The sequence below is a fragment of the Pongo pygmaeus genome, chromosome 5 (genome assembly GCF_028885625.2).
Source record: "Pongo pygmaeus isolate AG05252 chromosome 5, NHGRI_mPonPyg2-v2.0_pri, whole genome shotgun sequence".
Taxonomy (NCBI): Eukaryota; Metazoa; Chordata; class Mammalia; order Primates; family Hominidae; genus Pongo; species Pongo pygmaeus.
Window position 1 is genome coordinate 136,522,881 of NC_072378.2, and position 14,147 is coordinate 136,537,027.

General features: G+C 38.1%; 1 protein-coding gene across 4 annotated transcripts in view; it reads left to right on the plus strand.

Moving 5' to 3' along the window:
• PDE7B (phosphodiesterase 7B) overlaps nucleotides 1-14,147 on the plus strand; it is a 355,502-nt gene that overhangs the window by 330,108 nt on the left and 11,247 nt on the right. For all 4 annotated transcript variants that reach the window (XM_063666621.1, XM_054491063.2, XM_054491064.2 and 1 more), the window contains 3 exons: nucleotides 3,583-3,674; nucleotides 8,819-8,963; nucleotides 11,051-11,147. In XM_063666621.1, the coding sequence (XP_063522691.1) occupies nucleotides 3,583-3,674; nucleotides 8,819-8,963; nucleotides 11,051-11,147 (334 nt within the window). The remainder of the gene's footprint in view (nucleotides 1-3,582; nucleotides 3,675-8,818; nucleotides 8,964-11,050; nucleotides 11,148-14,147) is intronic.

Sequence of the window (14,147 nt, forward strand, 5' to 3'; positions counted from 1 at the left end):
GGAATAGGGCGCTGGGGGAGGTGGATAGCATGATCATACCAAAGGCCAGCAAGCTCTTTGAGAGCAGAGATTTTGTCTTATTTATCCTTGGATCCCCAATGCACACCACAGAACCTGGCATATTAGTGGGTGATTGATAAATATTTTTGTATCAACCAGTGATTAGGGAGAATGTAGAAAATTTTGTCAAATAAACAGGTCACATTCTGGCAGCTGTAAGGAGGATGGCTTGAAGAAAAACAATGAAAAAGGATGGTAAAACTCTGAAATAGGGTGGCTTCTATGAAAGGAATGATTGGGCACAAGTGACACTACGTACGAAAAAACCAAAAGGATTCAGACACTGATTGGAGATGAGGGTTGAGAGTGAACAATGAGTTCACCCCCAAGACAACCTAAATCTACTCAATCATTATTCAAACCACAAGATTTTTAGCAATAGAACCAGATTCAGAGGTAAATGCAAGAATTCCAACGTGGGTTTAGAAACTAACATCTAATTAGATCAACCAAACTTAGTTTTTTTTTGAGCAGCACCTATAGGTAATTTTGGCAAATTTGGTATAATTCCAGGTATTTATCAGCTTGTAAATTTCAGGCTTCTGATGTTTGGATGTGGTAGCACAGAGAAAATTCTTGGGAGGCAGCAAGGGCTGTATGCAGAGCTTAGGTTTGAGTCTGCAGGCATGGGTGAGGCCTTCCTTAGCTACTCACTAGCTGTGTGGCCTCCCTAAGCAACCTGAGTTTTTTATGACCTATGAATTCATGATTAAAATAGTGGAGGGGTATGTGAGGTTTAGATGAGGGCATGGAAAGTGCCTGGCACAGAGTTAGTGTTTGATAAATGTTAGTCTCTCCTCTCTATGCTGTTCTTTTCTTAGTCTCTGGAATCCACCATGGTGCCCCTATTTCCACCGCAGTTCTGGCCAAAACATGCTTTCATGTGTAATGACTCTTCCACAAAGGCTGTTTGCAATCATCTACTCTATTGTCTTTTAATCTGTACCAGCTTCCAAGCTAACCCAATTTTCTAGCATTTCCCTGGTGCTCATCTCCAAATATGGTTTCACCAGCAAATTTCCTAAGTATCCTTTTATTCTGTCTTCAGGAAGATTATTAATGAAGATGTTAAGTCAGGCTGGCATACATCACCATGCTTAAGGCCATCTTCCAGACATTTTTGTTCCACTACATGGGGATATGGTGTCATTTATCATCAGGTCTTGTTACAGCTTTCTGGCCCTTGAAAAACTCATGGGAGGGCACTCATGTCCACATCTACTTGAATTAGTCTTGCAAGTGAACTCACGAGCGACTGAATTAAATGTCATCGCAGGATTGAACATCTGTTACATCACACTAATCTATCACTCTTCTCTCCTAAATCTTTACAATCAAAACAAATTAGTCTAGCATGTGATTTTCAATCAACCTTCTCTTTTGTTGTGTGTGGCTCATGCCCAAAAGGAAATAATAGACCAGTTGATAAAAGTAACAAAATTTCATTACTGCTTCAAACATGGTCAAGTGGTAAATAAAGAATAATGACTCCTTGGCAATTAGTGAAATGAATAGCAATAGGACAGACTCTACAGAAGATGGATATGAGACTCAGCCTCATGAAACTTACCTCATAACAAAGTCTTGGAGATAAATGAGTGTGTGGTTTTAGAATCAAGAATAGCTTTAGAATCAAGAATAGTTGCAGCTTTCCTGACTTGTGTTTTCCTAATGGAGCATTGATTGTGTCACTAACAAGAGATTCTCTTTCCTCATTTGCTGAAAAAGTTGAACATTATATGGGTGGCTCAGATACAGTAGGGGCATAATATAATGGGATGGTTTTTAGCCTCACTTCTGACTCCATTTCATCACCATATTATTTTCCTTGCTTCTTTTCCCTTACTTTTTAATTGTGGTAACATACACGTAATATAAAATTTACCATCTTAACCATTTTGAAGTGTACAATTCAGTGGTATTAAGCACATTCATAATGTGCAATCATCACCACCACCCATCTCTAGAACTCTTTTCATCTTGTAAAACTAAACCCTGTGCCCATTAAACGATAATTCCCTGTTCCTCCCTCCCCTTAGTCCCTGGCAACCACCCATTCTACTTTCTTTCTCTAAGACTGTGGCTAGTCTAGGTACCTCATATACATGAAATTATACAGTGTCTCTCACTTTTTATTGAATGTTATTGTCTTAGTCCATTTTCTGTTGCTTATAACAGAATACCTGAAACTGAGTAATTTACAAGGAAGCAAAATTTATTAAAGTTATAGAGGCTGAGAAGGTCAAGATAGAGGGGGCTGTACCTTGGTGAGAGTCTTCTTACTAATGGAAACTCTGTACAGAGTCCTGAGGCATCTCATGGCATCACACAGACAGGGGGCTGAGCATGCTAAAGTGTTAGCTCTTCTCTCTTCCTCTCTTATAAAGCTACCAGTTTATCTTCCATGATAACCCATTAATCCATGAATAGATTGCTCCACAATCCAATCACCTCTTAAAGGCCCCACCTCTCAATACTGTCACATTGTGGATTAAGTTTCAACGTGTGTTTTGGAGGGGACATTCAAACCATAGCAACTATCCTGTTGTATGTTTTGTAAGATTATAACTACTCTTGAAACAAAATGGAGACTGAATAAACAAATAAAATATTGCCTGAGGTCAAGAGGAGTTCTATTCTGTATCTATGAAGTCAGTGGTACGGCCATAATGTTTGCTAATTAGAACAAAACACAATCAAGTGTAAGAAATATTCACCATTTAAATGGTTAATTGTTCAGATAAAAAAGCATATTTAAAATAACAGGTCAAGGGAGAGATTGAATATAACACAGGTTCCCTCAAGGACAGGAATGTTAAGATAATTGAGCAAGGAAACAATTGTAGATTCCAACTCACAGATTTAATCAGCTAAATGCCAAGGTGCTGGTCACAAAGATTACCGGCAGAGCTGCCTGCAAGATAATGGTTCTCAAACCTTAGTGTACATATGAATTTATTACCACAAGCCTATCAAATCAGAACCATAATAATGACTGCGACTCAGGAGTCTGAATGTGTCACCAGCTACCCTGGTGGTTTGGGCTTAGGAGGTTCTTATCAGCATTGAGAAATGATGGTCAGTGCAGTAGATTAGACCAGAGATTGTGAGGCTTGCCTCCATTCAGTTTGCTAGTATAATCTTGGATTATGTTATGACTATAGCGCCATGGTATCCATTACTACCTATTTCACTGCTTCACTTTCTTTCTTACATTTAGCGTGGCCTGACTGAGCTATTGAAAGAGAGGCAGAGGCAGGAGTGAATGATGCTGGAAATAGATCCTCATTCAACCGTGCAGCAGAGGGTCAGCCGCGGGCCCTGCTGTTCTCCCACCATCATCACAGCCATGAGACTAGACCTCATGGTTATCTTGTGGGGTTTTTTCCCCCCCCGGTCTGCCTCTGTGTCGTCAAGTACAAACTGGAGGGAAAATGCTGGCATCCGTGGAGCTGTGTTCAGCATGAAAGATCAGTATCTGTCTTCCCTCTCATTTATAACTCTTATTTTCTTTCTTTCTAGAATATGTCTGTGCTGGAGAATCACCACTGGCGATCTACAATTGGCATGCTTCGAGAATCAAGGCTTCTTGCTCACTTGCCAAAGGAAATGACGTAAGTGCTGCCGAGATGAAACATACTGATGTGCATGCAGTAAAGATAAGCCACTTTCTCTAGGGCAGGCTTGGGACCTTTTGCGTGAATGGCAGAGAGCCCCCCGGCTGTGCTTCCTGCCTACACTGAGCTGTCTATCAGAGGAGATTTGGTGTCAGTTACAGCAACCCAGAAACCAAAATCTCTCTGTGTGCTTTGAAAGGGCCTTGCAGAGTCAATGACCTACAGTCAGGAAAAGGGATAATAAACAGCTCTCAGTTTTCACACGCTTCAGTATCAGTGCTCGGCTTTGCCAAATTCCCAACCTTTAGTTTAGCAAAATTGTCCTCCCATGTAGCTCCAAATAATAAATATTTATCAAGAAGGAACCCAGGCATTCTAAAGCTAGAGTTCAAAAAAGTATATTTTGTAATTGCCAGTCTCAGCAAAAATAGAAGTCAGAAATTCTTTTCTAAAATGTCTTTTGCGAAGTAATTGAAATGGCCCTAGCATTTTTTTCACCAATTAATTTACCTTATTTCTCTTGCACTTTAAACAGAAGGGGAGACACTCGTTTTCTGGTTCACTGTTTGATAGCCATGGTATGTAAGCTGAGTCCCACTAAATCCGAGGCCATTTCTTCGTTTTCCTGGTGGCCCCAAGTTAGCTGCTAATACTGTCGTCCAAGGCCACCATTAATTCTGATCTGTTTAATGAACACATGCAGAACCCAAGAAACCTCGGTGAAAAGAGTACATAGATTGCTGTACCCTTCTTCAAGACAAGCACATAACTTGAGATCAAGGACCAAGTGGTGTCTCCCAACTGAACAAGCAGTATACTTGGGGTTGTGGATTGATTCCTGGCCCTCTGATTTGATCTCATGCTGTTTCCTAGCACCCAGAGGAATGTGAAATTTGCATGAGGAATTTCAGTTCTGATAAATTTTTACTCCCTGGAACTAAATAAAACCAGTTCTCATGCATGGAATAAAAACTTATGCCTCTTACTAGAATAATAAATTGCAAAGATTGAAAGAATTAAATGCAAAAAGAACTAAAAACTGGAGCAAAAGATCAAGTGAGAAGAAGAAGAGAAAAGAGGAGGTAAGGAGAGAGACAAAGAAGAAGGAGAAGGAAAGGAAGAATAGTGAGGACAGGAAAGAAGAAAATGTAAGGGAAACGGGAAAGGACTCTGGGGTGACCAGGCTTCTCCCGGTCAGTACCTGCATTCATCCTGTTACTCAATTAATATTTCTTTCCTAAAATATTCATTTCATATCTATGGATTCCAATGAAAAATATCATATTTTTATGTGTCTTTGTGGGACAGTGTTATAAATTGTTATTGCAAGAATAATTGTTATACAATAATATATGTGAAAACTTTATTACAAAAGCCATTATCATAATCATTATTATTCCTTCTATCACAGGTAAATGCTTTAATGCCATTTTTCTGATTTTAAAAGTAGGGCATGTTAATTATAGAAAGTAAGGAAAATTCAGGAAAGTGTTAGTTTGATCTATGTGAAGTTGCTCTTTTTAAGGGCCAAAAACAGGGGACTTTCAGCACTTTCATATGCTTCAGCTTGATATGAAAGAGAAAACTGAAACTGCTAGTAATCCTGCCATCCAGAGATAGTTCATGTTAACCTGGCTAGTTTATTTTCTTTTAGTCTTTTTTCAATACTAACTTATTTTAACAAAATATGGTTATTTGGGGAACTTATTTTACAGTTTATGTCCTGAAATTTTTTATTTACTATAAAGACTTTTTTCCAAATCATTAAACCTGTTAAATTAAAATGACTTTGTCAGCCATATGGCATTATTGGGCCAAATGGCATTATTGTATACAACTACTGCCTTTCATTTGGAATTTAAATGGTTTCCAATATCCCAAACTTTGATACTCTGTTTCCTCAGGAAGTATTTGTAGATAAAAATTATTGGTCAGAAAGGTCTGAATTTTTAAGTTTCTTGTTGTATATTATCCAATTGTTCCTTCTAAAAGGCTGTATCTACCTATATTCCAACTGATGGATTATAAGAAAATGTACCAATGTACCATCACCAAAATTGAGTTTTATCTTTATTATCTTTTTAAAATATTTGCAAATTTGACATATATGTATGAATATATATACACAAATATATATGTATATATAAAGTTGTTTTCATTAAATTAGTATGCATCCTTTACTTACAACCAAGATTGAAATTTTTCATATATTTGCTGATCATTGCTATTTCTTTAGAGAACACATTTTTTTTATTTGGTCTCTTCCTATTTTCCTATCAGTGTTATTCATTTGTTAGAACTCTTTGTATATTAACTACAGTAACCATTTGTTATATGTGGTAAATATTACTTGAAGTTTTTAGTTTGCCTTTTGATTCATGAAACATTTCACCTAATTAAAATAATTTTCCAATTATAAATTTAATAAGTATTGATATTTTCAAAGAATTCATATAATTTTGAGAAGTATAAATAAAAAAATCAACCATAATCCCATTATAGATCTTTTCAGTTTATTTTCTACGACCATAGAGATCATGCTTTTCATGCTTTGCATTTTGTTTTTAGCATTAAAAAGATGACATTTTTCAATGTCCATTACTATAGCTGTACATCGTACTTCATAATTGCATAGCATGAGTGTACCATCGTTTATTTAACTAATCTCATTATAAATTTTTGTGATTTTTTTCCCCCATGGAATGCTTCATTATTGTAAATAACAATAGAATAAGCATCCTTGTAACATATCTGTACTAATTATATCTCTACTAACATGTTAATGTTAATTTGTAGATGGACTGTTGGTAAGTTTATTTATGTTCATCAAATGCTTTTTCCACTAATTCCTAAATTACCCTCCAGAAACATTGTACTAATTTATACTCCCTAACAAAGAATGAGGGGAACCATTTTTCTCATACTATTGACAGCATTGGGTATTACAATCTTTCAACAACTCAGCAAATTACTTAGCAGTTACTTTTAATCCTCACCAATAAAAATGGAAGAAATAATATCACATAGTGGTTTTAATTTGCTTTCTGCTATACTAAGAATATTTAATATCACTTTATTTTTTGAGATAGTTTGTATTTCTCTTGTGAATTTTCTGTTTTATGTAATTTTTTATGTTCAGAACTGGATTAAAGATGTATGTATGGCTTAAAAACAAAAATGTTTGTGGTGAAACTATAAAGCTTTTAGAATATGATGTAGGGAAATTTTTCATCAGAGTTGGGAAAAATTTCTTAAAGAGGAGAAAAAATTAGCCAGAAATAAAAAGATTTATAGATTAAGCTACATTAAAAATTAAGACTTCCTGGTGGCGCTGTGGTTCATGCCTGTAATCCTAGCACTATGGGAGGTGGAGATGGGAGGATCACTTGAGGCCAGGAGTTCGAGACCAGCCTGGTCAACATAGTGAAACCCCCATCTCTATTTATAAATTTAAAAATAAAATAAAAATGATAAAAATTGAGACTTCATCAATGGACATCATAAAGACAGCTAAAAGACAAACCACAGACACAATATTTGCAACACATAGCTGACAAAGGACCAGTATTTAAAATATGTAAAGAACCTCAGAATCAATAAGAAAAAGGAAGACAACTTAATAGAATAGACAAAAACTAGAGTAGAAACTTCACAAAAGAAGTACAAATGGCCAATAAAGACATGAAAATATGTCTAGCCTCATTAGTAAACAAAATTCATATTAAAACTACAGTGAGTTGCATGACATGCCCATCAAACTGGCAAAAAATGTAAAGGGTAAGAATGTAGAACAATGAGAATCTCATCTGCTACTGCTGGGAGCAAAAATTTATACCATCATTTTGGAAATAACTGGCATTATCTAGTAAATTGAAGATAAACATACCCTGTCATCCAATTATTGCATTCCTGAATATAGACCCTAGGGAGACTTCTGCACATGCATAACTAGAGGTATATAAGAATATTTACTGTGGCTTTTTTCATACTAGCCAAACACTAGAAAAAACTCAAGTGACCGTGAAAAGTAGAATGGATAATGGAATGGATTTCATTATCAATGGAATTTTATACAGTGGCATACACTATAACAAAAGAGAATAAACTATAGCCTACACATCATGAAGGAATTTCAAAAACATAATGTTTAGCTAAAGAAGTTAGTCACTGATACATACCATATAACTTAAAGTTCAAAAGCAGTTAAAATTAAATTGTGCAGTTTAGAGATGCACTCACAGGTGGTAAAATCATAAGTAGCAAGAAAATTGTTAAAACAAGAGCAAGAAAGTGGTTACTTCCAGGCTTGAAAGGAAAGGGGATGTGATGAGACAGGCAACATGACCTCTGGGGTACTGGCAGGCAGTGTTCTTGACCTGAGTGGTGGTTACAAGGTGTTCATTTTCTATTTATTCATTAAATTATATATGTATTCCCTATGCATTCTACTTAAATATATTTCATTTTTAAAGGTACATTTTACAAATATTTATGGATTGTTCCTTTATTACTTTTTATATGTGAGGGAAAGCTCTAACTTGCTTTATCTTTCTAAGATATCCCATTTTCTCTATACCATTTGTTGACTAATGTATCTCTTGCCCACTGGTTTGTAACAGTGCCTTAATTAGTTTTTGTGTTTGAAGTTCCAGAATCTCTTTCTGGCCTACGTATTGTGTTCCGTTGATGGATCTTTCCATCCCATGGTACCATTTACTATTATTGTCTTCATTTTTATTACTATTGTTATGCCCTTTCCTCTCTCCGTGCACATCTCCATGTTTGAACTCTAAAAACACACCACAAATCTCATGATTCTACAAGTCCTTTGTGTCCTCCCTAAAACATGCATTTCTATTTGGCTTTCAGGTTTTTTCACCCATAGGAATGTCTAAACTACCACAACTTTGTTTTTCAAGGTTTCAATCACTTTATACAGTTCTTGGCATGCTTCCTGTCCCAGGACGGAACTGGTGGGTGAGAGACTTGCTCTCAGGCAGTGAAGGACTGGCACATTGTGTAATAAACAGAATCAAAGGCAGAAATTAGATTACAAGCCACCTGATGATGATAAAATCAATCACCCTCATCAAAGGGATTTGCTTTGTGTGTGTTTTTCTCTTGCATTCTTGTGGATGCAGACAGGATATTGAACAGCAGCTGGGCTCCTTGATCTTGGCAACAGACATCAACAGGCAGAATGAATTTTTGACCAGATTGAAAGCTCACCTCCACAATAAAGACTTAAGACTGGAGGATGCACACGACAGGCACTTTATGCTTCAGGTAAACAAAACAATAAAAGCCATTCTTTTTGCTGAGTAAAAACACTCAGCTGGGCTGGGTGTGGTAGCTCACATCTGTAGTCACAGCTACTTGGGAGGCTGAGGCATGGGGATCACTTGAGTCCACGAGTTTAAGGCTACAGTGAGCTATGATTGCACCACTGCACTCCAGCCTGGGTGACAGAGTGAGATCCTGTCTCTAAAAAAAGACACAAAACAACAACAAAAATTCACTAAGGGCCATGATCAATAATTTTAGCATGTTTGAGAAGGAGTTATCTCCAATGGTATGAGTTAGAGCAGTGACCTATTTAGTAAAGGCTTTGAAATGCATGAAAGTTATAAGTGGTTCCCAACTAAGCAAAATCTGGGTTTTAGGTCAACAAGTTGATAATATCTCATTTTTCTTGTTCAGTAACTGATTTATCACAGAGTAATCCCACTGGATGCAGTAAAGGTCTACCACATTTTGTGGCTTGGTATAAAATCAGCTACTGCGATACCCACGCAATTTTAAAAGTCTGTTTCTGAAACACAAAAGCATATTATGTTAACTACAGTACATACAAAAATTGGAAAACAAGTGGCCTCCCTTTACCTTAAACCTATTTAACCTGCTTTATTTCCTTTTACTACCTAAACTTCTATTTTCATCTGAGTCTTAAACATTTTTATCTGGTCTTATTTTTAGGCAGCAAAAAATAAAATTGAACTGAATTGAATTACATTGGATCAAGTCCATTCCTTTCTGTTTTACTCCACGGCAAGAAGCCATTTGTGACATGACAGATTACATCAGGGCAGAGTGGACGTCACAAATAAAAATGTGACCTGGTATCCAAACCAGAACCTTCTTTCTTTATCTTCCATTTTCTCTTGTCTTCCTTCTTTTCTTTTGGTGCAAAAAACATAGTGAATGGACCCTAGACTCATGTATATAGATGAGATGGAGCTACACCTGGAGATTGAATCGTGCAGTCTTTTTTGTTCCAGGCTTTCATGCTACCCTTTGTAGCTGTCCAAAGTGCTCCATCTTTGCCAGGAAATACCCTACTCCCAGCTGTAGAACTATGACTCCTTCCTTATTTCTTTCCAAACTAGGCTTCTAGTCCCTGAATGCCACAAGGATCAACCAGGTGTCTGATTTGAGTGACTAAAGCCAAGTTGTGAATAGCTGAAAGATTTGGTCTTGAACACTTGCATTTCGAAAGAAAGGCTTGCTAACTCAAATGCATTCCTTAAGGCAGAGGCTGGAGGATGCTTCTCTGACACTTACCTCTACTTCAACATGTACTGGTACCCCCACTAACCAGGAAATAAACATAAACAACTAAATTTGCAAGTTGATATGATCCAAGGCTCTTCCAGACCCCAACATTGCTATCTGTTCTGTGATGCCAAGGAATTAGGTCAAACCAATGGACACTGCTGGTCTCTTGGTAGCAGGTGGTGGTTAAAAGGGAGAATCTGCTTCTCTGGGAATTCAAGGTAACCCTCGTAGGGTCATCATTACTGACAAAAAGCTGGCATCTCAGATCCAGACCAGTGTGAGGCAAGTCAAGAAGGCCCTAATTTAGCTGTGCAAACAAAGCATTCCTACGTTTGATACGGCTTCGTTCCCTGACTGGCAGTCTGAGCTTACACATGCAGACATAAATCCCAACACGCATAATTTAAGTGATGTATGGAGTTCGTCAGTGTGGCTACTGTGAGAGTGAGGTCCAGATGACCTCATCTGAGCCTGGCCAGGGACCCTGCAACCTCCCTGCATTCAGGAGGTGGAGCTACAGAAGGAGCCAGGCCATGGCTTTCCTTGGCCTGCCCACCCAAGTCTCTTCCAGCAAGCTCCATGTCCTTGGACTGTGGCTCTTCTCTCCTCACTGCTATAAAGCCAGCATTCTCAATGCAGGCTTTGTATCATGGTGAATAAGTGCAGTTTCCTGAAGAGGCATGTCAGGGAGGTACTCTGTAAATATGGGCCTGGTACTATGAGCAGACTGAACAGCTTGATAGCCTCTTTGGCTTGGGGTGCTTTTGCAACTGAAAGAACATCCTCTCACAATCTCTCCCTATCCTGTCATTTCTCAGATCGCCTTGAAGTGTGCTGACATTTGCAATCCTTGTAGAATCTGGGAGATGAGCAAGCAGTGGAGTGAAAGGGTCTGTGAAGAATTCTACAGGCAAGGTTAGTAGTGATCCAACAGCTGAGATTTCATTGCCCTGTCTTCTTTTAGGCATTTATCCTAATAAAACAGGAAATGGCTGATCTATCATGACATTTGTTCTCTCATCAACTCTTGTGATCCTAACCTTTCTCTTTTACCCTCTTGGAACTCATCCAACCCTTTTTTGGAAAAAGTTAAAAATAAATAACATTGACGTATTGACTTACTACAGAAACAGGTAGTAATGAGGCAAAATAAAAATGAGCAAAAGTAGGACATTCATTATAAATGGCTCTCCTCTGTGGATATAAGAATGTGTGGGATAGTTTGATTTTGACTTTGACCTTCATTTTAATGAGCTGAGTGCAGCCTAAAGGCTAAATGTCATTTGAGGTCAATGTTTTCCACTCTGACAGAAGGACTTAGACTCCTTTTGTATTCCTTCTCCTTGCTTTCTTAAAAAAAAAATTAATAATGAAATTGGACAGAGCTGACCAAAAAGTGAGTTCTTCCTTTCAAATATAGTTTCAAAAGTGAGGTAGAAGGATTTTGCTGTGAAAAGACAAATGGCCCTGAATTAGGGTATAATTTTTAAAAGATTAACCTCATTCAGAAATAAAGCAATGAATTAGCAAGCAGGATCTTGATGTTGGGTGGGGTATCAACCTTTAAATACAGCCTTGTTTCTTCAGGCTGGGTTTCAATGTGCAGGATGTTTGTTCAGGCATCAACAGTGCCCTCATGCTAGTGACAGAATCAGGTTTGAGAGGCTGAGAACAAATAAAGCTTGAAGTGTCCCACATACCAGCTCTGTGGGGAGGTCAAATAGCAACAGTGAGCCTTTTGGAGAAGGCACCATTGAAAGATGCGTCAATGACATTGTGATGGCCCCAGAGACAGAAGAATTGATTGAGCTCATGTGGGGCCAGAAGGCTCTGCTCACTGTATCTTTCTCTCAGAATAAAAGTGCTCATGTAACTCCTATAATTCTGTATATAATTTCACTTGAATTGAGTAAAAGTGGTTAGAAATCAAAATCTCAGCTCTAGTTGCCCCTAAATAAAATCTCCAAGGAAGGTAAAACAAAAGGAAATATGATGAAATTGGAGCTAGGGGGCTTTAAATTAGATATAATCAATACTTTCTTTACTGTTTGATATGTTAAATATTGAAATAGCATAGTGAGAAAGGGGCTAAGATCTCCGTCCTTGCAAATCAAACAATGAAACAGAGGAAAGAATCTACTCTAGCCCACTTGGTTTTGACTCAATCATGCCCAGCATGATTAAAGTACACAAGTCAGCATCGACTGCAGTGTAAACCTTTTATTTTCTCATCTTGCACCTTATTTGGATTCTGAGCACCTTGGGGCAGGACCATGTCACTTAGGTAGATAGTAAGGCCCGTAGTGCCAGCAAATCAAAGTTGTCAACTAAGTACAGTAAATGGTATCAACCAAGAAATGTAACCTATAAGATCTCTTTTCTCAGGCCTGGTGCAGTGGCTCATGCCTGTAATCCCAGCACTTTGGGAGGCTGAGGCAGGTGGATCACCTGAGGTCAGGAACTTGAAACCAGCCTGGCCAAATGGTGAAATCCAGTCTCCAATAAAAATACAAAAATCAGCCGCGTGTGGCAGCACAACCTGTAGTCCCAGCTACTCGGGAGGCTGAAGCAAAAGAATTGCTCAAACCCAGGAGGCGGAGGTTACAGTGAGCCGAGATCGTGCCACTGCGCTCCAGCCTGGGCGACAGAGCAAGACTCCGTCTCCAAAAAAAAAAAAAAAAAAAAACCAAACCTCTTTTCTCAAAAGCGCTTATTGTCCTAGTAATATATGCATGCATTATAAGATGGAAAAACCTAGAACATTTGTAACACTGATCTCTAAAGGCAGGCTTCCATGTACCTTCCTCTGGCATGTTTCCTGGCAGAGGAAGAATAGAAAGTATATCTAGTCCTTTTTATGTAATAGCCTTATGGTCTAGTAGAAATTCTGCTTGTTTTAAGAGAAGATTATAGGCTGGGTGCAGTGGCTCACGCCTGTAATCCAAACACTTTGGGGGGCCAAGGCGGGTGGATCACGAGGTCAGGAGATAGAGATCATCCCAGCTAACACAGTGAAACCCCGTCTCTACTAAAAATACATAAAAAGTTAGCTGCGCATGGTGGCGGGCACCTGTAGTCCCAGTTACTTGGGAGGCTGAGGCAGGAGAATGGTGTGAACCTGGGAGGCAGAGCTTGCAGTGAGCCAAGGTCACGCCACTGCACTCCAGCCTGGGTGACAGAGCGAGACTCTTATCTCCAAAAAAAAAAAAAAAAAAAAAAGAGTAGATTCCCTGGTCATCCAAAGTGCCTGTCCTCCCTACTGAATTATTATTTAATTCTATAAGGATGACTTGTGTCATTTTGATTAATCTTTCAGTTTAAGATTTGGACTCATCTCAGTTCATTCCAGCCTGCTCCTGGCAGGCAGGCTTCCACAGACTACTAACTGTCCTGGACAAAGTAACTTTAATGTGATTCATTATGTTAAGCAAAGGAAAACCCTTAAAATCAAGGTTGAGGACACAGGGGGAAAGGAAAACAAGACCCCATGAATTAGAAAAACTTATATTCTCAGAACAGAGATTAGGATTCCAAATACCATATACCTCCCTCCTCTCCCCGAAAAAACCCTAAAAAATTAGACTTTGTCCTCTTGTAACTACAGATTGATATCATCTCAACCTAGTTTCCTAGAACATTTTATTGAACATCTGCTTCCAGCCTTGTCTAATCCTCAGCAAAACTGATTGTCCTATGTTCAAAGCCCCACTGGAGATATTATGAAGAATACAAAAAACTACAGGTAGTCTATGCTTTGTACTCTCAAAGTACTAATTAGTTTAGTTTCCAGAGGAAAGAAACTATGCAAATTTCCCCTTTATATTCTCTACATTGCTTAGCAAAGTGTCTGAAACATAAGCGTGTTGAATAAGTGAATGAATAAATGATCTAATTGGAAAACCTCTAATGATAGAG